The 13,411-nt window shown below is 34.2% G+C and overlaps 1 protein-coding gene across 1 annotated transcript in view; it reads left to right on the forward strand.

Moving 5' to 3' along the window:
* The window catches only part of DNAH8 (dynein axonemal heavy chain 8), a 115,532-nt gene that overhangs the window by 76,615 nt on the left and 25,506 nt on the right, over positions 1–13,411 (forward strand). The window contains exons 64-75 of the mRNA XM_054629253.2: positions 286–512; positions 903–1,021; positions 3,686–3,789; positions 4,618–4,794; positions 5,650–5,817; positions 6,629–6,841; positions 8,004–8,141; positions 8,406–8,533; positions 9,250–9,421; positions 10,465–10,620; positions 11,916–12,071; positions 13,061–13,243. Of these exons, the coding sequence (XP_054485228.2) occupies positions 286–512; positions 903–1,021; positions 3,686–3,789; positions 4,618–4,794; positions 5,650–5,817; positions 6,629–6,841; positions 8,004–8,141; positions 8,406–8,533; positions 9,250–9,421; positions 10,465–10,620; positions 11,916–12,071; positions 13,061–13,243 (1,941 nt within the window). The remainder of the gene's footprint in view (positions 1–285; positions 513–902; positions 1,022–3,685; positions 3,790–4,617; positions 4,795–5,649; positions 5,818–6,628; positions 6,842–8,003; positions 8,142–8,405; positions 8,534–9,249; positions 9,422–10,464; positions 10,621–11,915; positions 12,072–13,060; positions 13,244–13,411) is intronic.

The following is a 13,411-nucleotide window of genomic DNA, read 5'->3' on the forward strand; positions in this document are numbered from 1 at the left end:
TTTAACTGGAAAACAGTATTTTATTGGCAATTAAAATACATTATTTGATGCTTCAAAATATTAAAACAAAATATATTTGTAAAGAACTTCTTTCTTCAAATTTCATGAATGTTGAATGTTAGAAATTTTGCAAAACTCTATTTGAGAAGAAAACAAATTCAAGGTGTTCTTAGCAGAAATTGATCAAGAAGAAAATAGACTATTTAGTTGTTTTTACTAATTAAACACTTTCATTGACCTTTGCTTAAGAATCATATTGCTAACAAACTGCGATTCTCTCTTCAGGTTGGTGAGAAGTTCCGTGCACGTTCTTTGAAATTTCCTGGTCTGATATCAGGGTGCACCATGGATTGGTTCAGTCGATGGCCCAGGGAAGCTCTTATAGCTGTGTCCAACTATTTTCTGTCAGAATTTAATATGGTTTGCCCTCCACCAGTTAAAACAGAAGTAGTACAAACCATGGGTCTCTTCCATGATATAGTATCAGAAAGCTGTGAGAATTATTTCCAAAGGTAATATTTTCTATTAATGCAATAATTAATCTCAAAAATGTTGCTACTGAAAGTGTTTTTTGAACTCGTGTTCTATGTATCAATAAAGGTATTTTAAGGGTATTAAAAAATAAATCTGCTATGCTATTATATCCTCAGGCCATGAAAAAGAATTGCTATTACCTTGCAAATTCTTCATCTTCATTCCCACTATTCAACAGTCTTTAATATTGTCTATGTGGATAAAAAAAAATGTAACTAAAAGTATAAGGGTTTGCATCATGAAGAAATCTGATTTTGAATGAATAAAGACTTGAGTTATATACTTTTCTCTTTTTGTGGAAGTGATCAAATAGCTGTATATATCAAAAATACACATGAAGTTGATGTTGCCAATACGCTTTTGTTTAGGTATCGAAGACGAGCTTACGTAACACCTAAATCTTATCTCTCTTTCATCAATGGCTACAAAGAGGTTTACACTGAGAAGTTAAATAGTATTAATGAGCAGGCTGAGCGTATGCAAACTGGTAAGCAAATACATTCCATGTGTCATCTCAAATGATCTATGTTTTTAACATTAGACTTCTTTTTCAGTGATCACTTATAGGGAATTGCAGTCCAGAAGTGGTAGTATATGAGGACCTTTACCAGACACTCCCCCAGTCACAACCTCATAATGAGTCTTGTAAAAATACCTCAAAGAAGCTACCAGTCTAACCACTCAGCTCAGCATTGTACTGAACTTTAATATTTGTGTATCAGAATTTTTAATAGAAAGTAGAGCGTGAAAATGGGCAGAGGTAGCATCTGATTTACTGGTGTAGAGAGAGGTAATTGTAAACAGTTATTACTTGTTTCTGGACTTGTCTATAGAAATTCTCACTATGCAATCTGTGTGCTTCACGTGTGATTTATTTTGTATTTTTGCTGTAGAATAAGTAGTTGTTAATTGGGGTCATTTTATAGCTGTGGTTCTGAAATATAGAAAAGTATGGTTGAAATATTCTTCAGACAGATTTTGGATATCTGTTTGAAATGGCCTAATTTTTGGCATTAGTATTTAAAGGCTTCAGAACACCAGTTTTCTAGTGTTTTCAGTTTTCTCCAGTTTGCATCTAGACATACTTTTGTAAATCTATAAAGTCAACTGAGCACCTTAGGAAACCTGGCCTTTATCAGAAAAGATATTGCATACCAATTCAATGGAATAAAGAATTCTACATGATAAGATTTTTCATACAAAGGTAAAGAATGTGGCACTTAACCAATGATTAACTGGTACCCTTTATATGAAGAAAAGTCTAGAATAAAAATGCATAGCTATTTTATTCATTAATTATTTACTGAATTAGAGTGAACTGTAGAGGAGTAAGTGATCCTGAATATTTTCAAATTGTGTAAGTTTCACTCTATGGATCTGTTGCCAGTTCTTGAAAGCTGAATTTATCCTCTGTCTACTTTGAGATGGGGATAAAGTCTGAGAACCTTGAAGATTCAAAAGGCTGGGGTTGGTTTAGGTTTTTTTGGTATTCTTTCTACAGTTTTTTAATTTCCAAAGTAATTCAGAAGTAGTAACATAGGCAGCTTAAGCACTATCAATAAAATTTCATATGTAGATTTTCATAGCCTCTGACATGTTATTGCAAGTTCCTTACATGTTCTGCTGAAAAAAGTGATTGTGTACCAGTGAACATGTGAATCTATGTTCACATAGATATGTTCTACTGCAGCATCTTCATATCTTTGATGCATAGAAAACCATGTCTAATGAATGCCAGTTAGAAAATATTCTAATTATTTTCACTTGCATAGTTGCTGTAATATTTCTTGCTGGAAGTATGCAGGGGACCTCAATAAGCTATAAAGGTTTCTCATTTATAATTGAATTCTTCAATTCTCTTTGATCTGCATATTCCTATTTTCTTTCCATCTTTCCTTCTTCACACTCTAGGCTTGTAGCAGGAAAAGGAAAAGTAAAGCATCAAAGGGTATCACTTTCCCTTTTGTGGCTTCTGGGTTGAAGGTGCTGGATTGGTGGTGTAACTAGATGATATTGAGGGTTTCTTCCCACCTAGGTGATTCTGCGGTTCTGTAGAATGGCAGCAACCTAATCAAGAGGCAGCTGTGTCAGAACAAGGGCTATGCTGGGAGAGAACTCTTTTCTGTTTGAAATGGGGTACCAGAAAATTGGAGAGCCATCACAGAGAAATATCACAGATTCAGTGTGTAGCTGCAAGGGTGTGCTGACTCAAATCCTTAGGGAGAGAAGGCAATAACGGGATTTACTTCCAGAAAGCTTGTAGGATTTAAAGATTCAGTGATGAGGAAGAAATAGGCTGGAGAGGCTTCAGCATGCAATGAGGAACTCGGGAAAGGCCAGAATTTCTGTGCTTAAGTCTATGAGCAAGAGAGAAGAGAAAAAAAGAACCCATGAGTGCATGGGAAAGACTGAATATATAACTATACAGGGAGCAAGCACATCTCTTTCTGGATGCTCTCAGGCACATGGTGGGATTCTTGGAGTGTCCTGTGCAGTCTGGGAGTTGGACTAGATCATCCTGATAGATTCCTTCCAACTCAGCATATTCTGTGATTCCGTGGTTCTATAAAAGGAGTGGTTTCTGTAGCACACAGAAAAGCTAGGATGGGACTGGCCCTCAGCACATAGGTGCTTTTTCACCCCCTCTGTCACCAGGGACAAGAGAGGGTAAACTCAATATGCAGGAGCTGGAGATCATAATTTTGCTGTGATCTTTAGGTCCACTTTTGACTCCACTTGTTCCCAATTTTTTCTAGAAGGGACTCTATTAGAAGTCAATCATGGATCCTTAAGTAATTTCTTCATGTAACAACACAATGAAGCATTGTTCAGAAATTCTGATTGTCTCATGACTTTATGATGCAACATATACTTGACATAGTTCCTTTTTTGTCATTTTTGTTGTTGTTTTCTTTTGAAGAATTAATCGTATTTATCATAATTTTCTGCCTTGCAAAATTACTTATATCTATGAAAAGTGAACAGTAGGCACAATCATGATATTATGTCTGCTTACACCCACTTTCTCTCCTTTACATAAAATTGAATGAGAACACAAGGTACAACCTATGTGAGATCATGCCTAGATTGTGTAATCTAACTAGGAAAAAAGAAGTTGCTATATTTCTGAATTTTATCCTTTACTTAATAGGTCTGTCCAAGCTGATGGAGGCCAGTGAATCTGTTGCTCAGCTCTCTAAGGACTTGGCTATTAAGGAGAAGGAGCTGGCTGTGACATCTGCTAAGGCAGATAAAGTAAGTGAGTGTTAAATAACACAAGAATATACAGCGGGTAAAATGCTATTGCAGAATTTTATCGTAATTTGCAAGAATTTTCCTCATCTAAAATGAGGTTTTACTCTCTCTATAGCATTGATTTATATATATATAGCTTCTGAAAGTGAGGTGCTTTTAAACTGCAGCAGAGGTTGAGTGCTTTTCTTGTCCTTCTCCCATTTCTTACCCACTCAGATAAGCATCAGATTTCATTTTTTCCTTTTTTTTTTTTTTGTATTAATTGACATAATTAAATTTGGAATTTATGTGCACTTACTAGCAGAGAATAAGTTAACATGATATTGGGACTTTTCTACTTCAAAATTCCTTAGAAAAATGTTCATTGCAGTCCAGTTTCAGATTTTGTCTTTTACATTACCAAGGTATCTGTGTGTTCATGAGAGTGGTGGTCTGGTAGAAATCTGGTTTCCAAAATGACTCTCTGGAAAGGCATGCTAGGGAATGGATCAGTATAGGCATTCTGTTTTCTGAAAGGTACCGTAATGCTTTGATGGTGCATATTTAATATGCACTGGAGAGTGAATTTTGGTGATGACTTAGGGACTGCTTGCATGCTTTGAGTCCTTTAATCTCATAAGAGAGAAATATATGACAGAAAGGGATGAATTTGAACTTCTCACATTTAATTTTTATTCAAAAGTTATATGATGCCATATGTAGTTAGCTGTAGTTTGGGTTAGATTTATATACTTAATAGCTGTTACGTACCTATTTTATCATGTGTCTGGTAATCATTTGTTCCACCATTTTGATTTATAGATTTTATGTGTTTATTACCAATTCCAGGTACTAGAAGAAGTCAAAGAAAGTGCTGAAGCTGCAACTAAAATAAAACTTGAAGTCCAGGAAGTGAAAGATAAAGCACAAAGGATTGTGGATGCAATTGATATAGAAAAGCAGGAAGCAGAGAAAAAACTGGAGGCAGCTAAACCAGCACTAGAAGAAGCAGAAGAAGCTCTGAAAGTGAATAAGTTTCATTTTTATTAGTACAGTATTATTTGCATCACCTGTGAGAGGCCAGAGCCACCAACACAGAGCAGTCTCTTGGTATTAACTGCTGTCACCAGCTCCTTGCTGTTGCTGGCCATGTCTCTCAAGAATACTTAAGGCACACGTATTTTAGTTCAAAGACATAGGAACTATTTTATAGTATTTCTTCCCTTCCATCTGAATACTTGATCATTATGAAGGTGGAGATCTTTCCAAAAGCTACTGATGCCTTTAGAATATCTGTTATTCTGAATTCAAGGGAATACTTGTGCTAACAGAATGTTTTTAATTCAAACTTAAGTAGTTACACCTGTCTTTTAAGACAAATAAAAATCTATATCTTCCTTGACCAAAAACCACAATGCTTTTGATTTTAAGACTAAAACAGGAAAAAAAGGGGATTCAGGGCAATCAGAAGCAGGGTTCAGAAATCTGGAGGCATTACTGTGCTACATAATTTCATTATTCTGCTCTGAACAGTGAAAACCTCTGAAATCAATCATGGCCTTCCATTCCAGTTATAAGAATTTATGTGAAAGAAGTTATTGAGTAGTAAAGGCAAAAAAAAAAAGGAGCATTGATTGCTCTTACACTGATATTTAGATAATGAGTTAAATGAAACTTTCAAAAATAGTCACAAAATTACTAAAGTTTCACCAAACTATGAAACTTATTAATTAGGCCAGGTTTCTCACTTTTTTGGTGTATCCTTAATACAAATGCACCTCATAGAAAAGTATTATAAATGAACATGAAAATTAAGATATTGAATGGGAAAATAGAATGATGGTATTGATGCAGGATTCTATTGCACCTTTCTTCAAACAGACCATCAGACCAGAGGATATCGCTACTGTTAGAAAACTTGCAAAGCCTCCACACCTCATTATGAGGATCATGGACTGCTGTCTGCTACTATTTCAAAAGAGAGTGGATCAAGTTACCATGGATCCAGAAAAGCCTTGCTGCAAGCCATCATGGGGAGAATCACTAAAAGTAAGTAGAGTTTTCAAACAGTGTTTCTTAAACATCAGAAATAGCAATTAGCTTATCAGAGAACATTTGATGCTGTTTACCCAAAACATGACAGAATTTTATTGAAAGGCAAACATATTGTTTTAAGATAAACTGTATCTATACACTATGTCTAACTGGTAGAAATAGTAGGTGAATTGCTTAGAGACTTTTGCAGCAGAAGCTTTAGAGTTTCTTTGTCCCTTCCTGGCACATGGCCTGATGGTAACAGTAACAAATAGTGCTCTTTCATTTTATTTAGACTCTTACAGTTAAAAAAGTCATCAAAAGCTTTTGTTTTCCACCTATATAATAAAGTGAGACAGGCAGTTATTCCATGAATTGCCTTTAGCATGCAAAAATTTGTTAGAAAAAAATGAAACCAAATTATTTCGCTTTTCAGAATTTAGATAATACATCACAACTGCCAAAGCTTTTTTTTTTTTTGCATTTAGTTAAGTTACAAATATATTTCTGAGTCTTTCTTTGGGTCAATTTTTTTTAGTTAAATGATGCTTCTTAAATGCTTCTGAAGTGCAACACAGGAATACAGGAGATGGAAAGTACATCAGTAACTTTTGAATCTAGTTACTGGAGTGTAATTGGTTAAAACTTCAAAATAACAGAAGGTGTGTGTGAGGAGTTACAACTGAATAGCACACTTACAATATTAGCAATATGAATTACCTCTTTTTACAGAAGAATTTTAGGAATGCTTTTTAACAGCTTTAACACCTATGTACAAGACTTTGAATGTGAAATGTGTAAATAACTCGTGTGTTGTTTTTTAAAGCTTATGAGTGGCCCGTTCTTGAACAACCTAAGGAACTTTGCTAGGGATACAATCAATGATGAGACAGTAGAATTAGTCCAGCCTTACTTTGAAATGGAAGACTATACACTGGAAAATGGTAAAAAGGTGTGTGGCAACGTGGCAGGACTCCTCTCTTGGACAAAAGCCATGGTGGTATTTTATGGTGTTAACAGAGAAGTCCTGCCTCTTAAGGTAATACATCCTCTCTTCCTTTGTGTTTGCTTACCAGTGGCTAAAGAGGGTAGGAGCAGAAACAAAACTATTTTCTCCTTGATTCTAGAGAGAAAACAGAACAAAAAATTAGCCTAGACTAAATTTATGTGATCTGGTTTACTTTGTATAGGGAACGGTGTTTTCAGTCTTTTCTTATTATGTTATAATTACTTTATAATTGTTTTTAAAATGTTGTACCAGGATCTTCATTCCTTCTCCAGAAGGTCCTGCAAACAGAGGTTTGCAGCTATTTTAGCATTTTTGTTTTCTCCTGGTAACTTAGAAGCAGTGGAGCACTGACATCTTGCCTATTGGCTTTCTAAAGAGGTTCAGAGTTCACGTTAAAGGAGCTATGTTGCAATAGTAGGGAGCAAAATAAGGAAAACATTTTTAAGAGTAAATTTTTATTTTAGTGTGTGTGAGTGTTCTTTTTCAATTTTACAAAGCTCAGTCAGTGATTTTTTTCTTCTAAACTATTTTATCCTTAAATATAGCATAATAAAAAAAATAGTAAAAGCGGTGAGCACATGGCAATCCCAAATTTTTTTCACATTTTGTCACTGGTAGAAGTGTTATTTACAGAAGCAACAGTAATACAGATTAATATTTTTAAAAATAATTTCATTTCTTGTGTTCACCATAAATATAATTTTAGGAACAATAGGAAGAGTCACTGTTTTAGGACCATTTCATAGCATGTAAAAGCAATATTGTTAGCTGATAAAGGACCAATCTCCTGTTGTGATTGCTGGTCACTACAAAATTCACTAGTAGAAGAGGAAACTACATATAGTCAAGCAAGAATACTGAGTGATTGTTCTTCTAGTCTAACCAATGTGTACAGATCAGGAACCTTACTTCCTTAACCATCATCTTGAAATGTTATTTTTTTTTTAAAGGAATAAAATTGACAATATATAGTAGAACTTTAGGTGCTGTATTGTTATTGAACAAAAAAAAAAATCTTATCTTTGGTATATATGTGATATAGTTTTCAGCTTAAATGTTTTTATGTGTATATAAAAGTTATTTTGATGTATTGTTGTCTTGTGATTACGAGCTAAGTAGGCTTAAATAGTTCATTGAATTATATTAAAATCATATGTATGATTGAACTTCTAATTTTTTTTCTCCTTTGCAGGCTAACCTGGCAAAACAAGAAGGTCGCCTGAAAGTAGCTAATGCAGAAAAAGATAAAGCTCAGGCAGAATTAGATGAAAAGCAAGCTGAACTGGATAAAGTGCAGGCAAAGTTTGATGCAGCAATGAAGGAGAAAATGGTGAGATAAAAGTATTTTAGTCTTACCAAAAATGCTTGTACAATTTTGTTATGTAATTAGAATTTGCTGCCAACACACATTTACCTGCCACCTTGAATAACATGGCTGAGATTCAGGTGTAATAGTAAGAGATTTAAGCCTAATCTTCTTCCTGTGAATAGGAACAATAAAATAGTTATAATAAATATAAGAGGATGAAAAGTATATAAAATAACTCCACCATTTTGCATTTGATGATTAAGTAGGACATTTTTTTAATTTTAGGACTTAGAGGATGATGCAGAAGCATGTAAAAGAAAGATGCAAGCAGCCTCTGCACTTATAGATGGACTGAGTGGAGAGAAAATTAGGTGGACTCAGCAAAGCAAAGAATTTAAATCTCAAATTAAAAGGTATCAAATCCATTACAGAAAAACAAAAAAGAAAATGCTTGTAAAAACTGAAGTGTTGGTAAACAATTTAATAGCTTTAATTGTGGTACTTAATTTTCTTCCTGGAAATCTTAATATAGCAATGCAATCAAATGAACTACCCTGAAATTTGAATTTTCCTCCCATAAGTAAGAATACATGGGTGCTGAGTACTAGTATTTCAGTTAAGAACAATACCTCTGATTTTGGCATTAGCTTCCAAAAAAATTATTATCAGGACTGTTATGTGCCTGTATTACAGCTGCCTCTGCAGTCCCCCTAATACTGCACATCCTTCTGATGTCACTGGGGAAGTGAAAGCTTCAGATAAGCTCAGCTTCTGTTGAAGACTTATGTTACTACAAATTTGCTATGGGGAAAGTGGGCATTTCTGGTGGGAGTTTCAATAGAACTAGGTTTGTATCCTTGATAAATACTGTATTTCAGACATGTTTTTAAGAAATAAACAATTTTCTTAACTCATTTAGGAAAAAAATAATAGTAGTCATTAGGGCTTTATTGTTTTGTAGGGGTGGAGATGATGTTGTCATAAAATACTATTCTTAAGTTTTGCCTCAAAAATGCTCTGGAAAAAACTTTTTTTTTAATCTTTTTATATTTCAAAAGTTGGTAGTCTAAGTAATTAGAAATTGAATTTGTGCACCGCCTTTTAATGGTGATTTTTCTTCCTTTTCTAGACTTGTGGGAGATATATTGCTCTGCACAGGCTTTCTTTCATACTGTGGACCTTTTAATCAAGACTTCAGAAACCTTTTGCTTAAAGACTTATGGGAAACAGAGTTGATAGAGCATAAAATCCCCTTTTCTGATGATTTGAACCTGATTTCTATGTTGGTAGATCAACCAACAGTAAGTTCTTGGTGCTTGGAGGGTTTAATTTGAATTTCTGTTAGCATATTCTACAACTGTTAGCCAGCATTATGCCTGCTTAGAGAAGAACTATAATCCCCAGTATTCCAAATATTGCTGTGCTGAGTAGTTCTGTGGTTTCCAAATGCTCCTGGCAATTTCCACTAAATCTTGGTGTAGTAATAATAACAAAACCCAAGAGAAAGAAGTGATGCACAATAGAATTTCTCACCCCCTGCTGACCAATACCCAGTCAATCCCTAAACCATGATCAAGCCTCTTCTGAGTAACTCCCCCAATTTATATAGTGGAGATTCTATGGTATGGAATATCCCTTGGGCCAGTTCAGGTCAGCTGTCCTGGCCATGATCCCTCCCACCTTTTTGTGCACCTGCTCGCTGGCAGAGCACAGGACACTGAAAAATCCTTGACTTGGGGTAAGCACTACTGAGCAACAGCCAAAACATCAGGGTGCCAACATTATTCTCACACTAAAGCAGAAGAACACAGCACTGTACCATCTACTAGGAGAAAATTGACCTTTATTTCAGCCAAAACCAGGACATTTCTAAAACAGGGGGTTTGGTTGTAATTTAAAATAGAATACATAAAGTCCTTTTATTCAGTGTAAATGTATTAGAAATGGGCAAAGAGTGGGAAATGCCGGAATCTTCAAGTTTCCTTTAGTAAACATTAATTCCCAAAAGCTCTCTTAGACTAGTTTTTGCTTACTTGATCCCAATGCTTAATTTGTCTGTCAAGCTGTCTTTTAACATTCTTACACTTTAAAATATACTTTTTGTGATTCTATACAGTTTAAAAAATCCATAAGAATAAAATTCTGGAAATATTTTTATACTTGCATTAATACTTCTTCAGCAGGTTCAGATATGCATTCCCTTTGACGTCCCTGTTACTTCTTAGAAAAATTTTAATTGAAGAAAAATTCCCGTGATAATTGATTTCAAACTACTCTTTTTCCTTCATCTCTCTCTCTCTCTCTCTCTCTCTCTCTTTTTTTTTTTTTTAATTTTTTTCTTTAGATTAGTGAGTGGAATCTTCAAGGATTGCCTGGAGATCACCTCTCAATTCAGAATGGTATTATTGTCACTAAGGCATCAAGATACCCACTTTTAGTAGACCCACAAACTCAAGGAAAAGCGTGGGTTATAAATAAAGAACAGGATAATGAATTACAGGTAAACAGTGTCTTAAAGGAAGGGTGTGTGCTCTATTACACTCCTTCACACATTATTGCTTTAGAAGGAGATTGCTTTTGAGTCAATGTGATCTGTGATAAGTTTAACATGTATGCAGACTGACAATTATGCATCAGCAGGGAACTTGAGAACAGCTGTAAATCCCACTCAAGGGCATGGAAAAGACTATCCAACTTGTATGAGTTCTAGCAAAACAAGTATTAAAGTATTTTGTTCAAGATGGGTAGATATGGTCCCAACACAAAAGAGGACAAAGAGGTGATAATTAAAAAGCAAAAGAGTATCATATGAAATTATTAAATGAGAGCAAATTGGGCAACTGTTAGTAACATTACAGATAAAGGCAGCATAAGTTACAGCTCTGAAAATGTAGGCAAAGTGCCTCAAGTGTTGCAGCCCATAATTTAGGACCTGAGAAGGTATTCATAATGAGGTCGTCACTACAAAAGGAAATTGAGGAAATCCAGCTGAAGCCATACCCATGAAAAATTTGCCTATCCTAACATTACTGCAATCTTCATAGCTCTTTTGCAGGTTAAGCCAATATGCTAAAATGCCTGCTCATGAAATATAATACAAAGATGTTCATGTGTCACTATTTGCAACACAAATTATTTTTTCCCAAATGATGTGACATGGCAAAAGGAAACTGCATTTTAAAACCCTTAGCCTGAATGCTGAGAAAACTCATATGTCCTGAATATCAATAAATTTTGGAGGTTTTAGAATTAGTTAATTACATAGCTTACTATTTTATGCATGCTTTTTAATAATTTCATATAGTATGAATCCCACTTCATGAAATATCAATCTGAATTCATAATATTGTAGTAGTCTTTCATTTTTTAGACTGAGTTCAGATTTCCAGAAGGAATTTCTCAGCACTTCAAAGCTAAAATTAGAAAATCTAGTCCTTCTAGGACATAGAACAGAAAATTAAAGGCTGGGTGTCTCTGATTTCTAAAATATAGATAACATCTTTAATATGCCATAAGCTGTACCAGTTTGATTTAGTACATTATTACTCTCATAATGAAGTCCTGAGGATTCAGTTACAGCCAACCTTTTTAAGCCACCATTTTATGGTAATTTTCACTGTACACACAGAAGTATTTCTGCATAAATTGCTGCATGGTCAACATTTATAGCACCTGCTTTAAAATGCAACTAACAAAAACAATGAAAAAATTTTCCATCGTTAGGTCTGTGGCTTTCATGTAAGACTGTGAAGAAATGCTTTGTCCTTACAACAAATTTATAATTTGCTTTTTGAGGTAACAACTCTGAATGACAAGTATTTCCGGCAACACCTTGAAGACAGTCTTTCACTGGGACGATCACTCCTGATTGAAGATATAGAAGAAGAATTGGACCCAGTCCTTGATAATATATTAGAAAAAAATTTCATAAAATCTGGATCTGCTTTTAAGGTTAGTAATCAAAAAAAAAAGAAATGGAAAAAGTAGCTAGCCTTGTGACAAATGTTATTTTATCATTGTTATAAACACCTACGTAAACTTTGTATTCAGTAGAGATGTAAAGAATCAAACTGAACTAAGAAAATGTAACAGACAGAGCCTCAGTTATGTAGTAAGTTGGCAAGTCTAAACTATGACTTTAACTAGCAGGGTTATTACTGAAGTTTCCAAACTGGAACCAATTATACTTATCTGACTGAATGCTTAAAATTCTTTCTACTGATTTTCAAGCAATGCAAATATACTTAAGGAAGTGGTTTGGTCCTACTCCTTTATAAGCCAGGTATTTGAAGACATCTTGGAGACTCATATGTTGGAGCCTCATTTTCCCCCCACTGTCCCATGGCAGATGATCTTTAAGGTCCCTTCCAACACCAACAATTCTGTGATTCATACAATATCCAGTGATCAGATTTCCTTGTGCACATGCAGCTTTTGAGTTAGACTGCTGTTTCAGAATATCTTAATTCTATAAAAAATTATTTTGAATACTCTGAATTTTTACTTCATTTGGAAATATTCTTTGAAACCTGCTTAGTCTTAATAAAGATAAAATTTATGTCCAGTAATTCCTGTTCCATTGATGGATCACATAATTCCTTTTACCTTGGACATAAGAGAATGATGACTTCTACAAAGGTCAGCAGTTTCTACTACCTCTTCATTTGAGGTGTGCTTAGAAACCAAATGGTTCTGAAACTGTTAATCATAATCCACAGTGGAAGTGATCCCTATATTTAACTGGAGTGAAATGCTACTTTTATAACATACTGTAACTTATACATTTGATCATTGACTTTTATTTTCATGACAAATTTAAATTGTGAAATAAATTTCCTCTTTTTGGCACTTCAAATAGTGTAAATTTTTTCTGCTCAATGTTACTGAGTTTAATAAAGCTCATTTTCCTCTGTTTAATACTATTTTAACTTAATCCACAGGTGAAAGTTGGTGATAAGGAAGTAGATGTTATGAATACATTTAGACTGTTCATTACTACAAAGCTACCTAATCCTTCTTTCACACCTGAAATTAATGCAAAAACATCAATTATTGATTTTACTGTTACAATGAAAGGACTTGAGAATCAGTTACTGAGAAGAGTAATACTCACTGAAAAACAGGTAAGTTAACAGTACAAATGAATCATAGTGATATTTAATTTTTTTTCCATTTAATTTGTTTTGGTATGTAGAAAAAAATAAGTTTTCAAATGAAAAAAAAAAGATATTAGCTATTTTGTAAAATTATATTCAGATTCAGAATAGACATTTCCAAATATCAAAAATGCA

Source organism: Agelaius phoeniceus, chromosome 3 (assembly GCF_051311805.1).
Source record: "Agelaius phoeniceus isolate bAgePho1 chromosome 3, bAgePho1.hap1, whole genome shotgun sequence".
Taxonomy (NCBI): Eukaryota; Metazoa; Chordata; class Aves; order Passeriformes; family Icteridae; genus Agelaius; species Agelaius phoeniceus.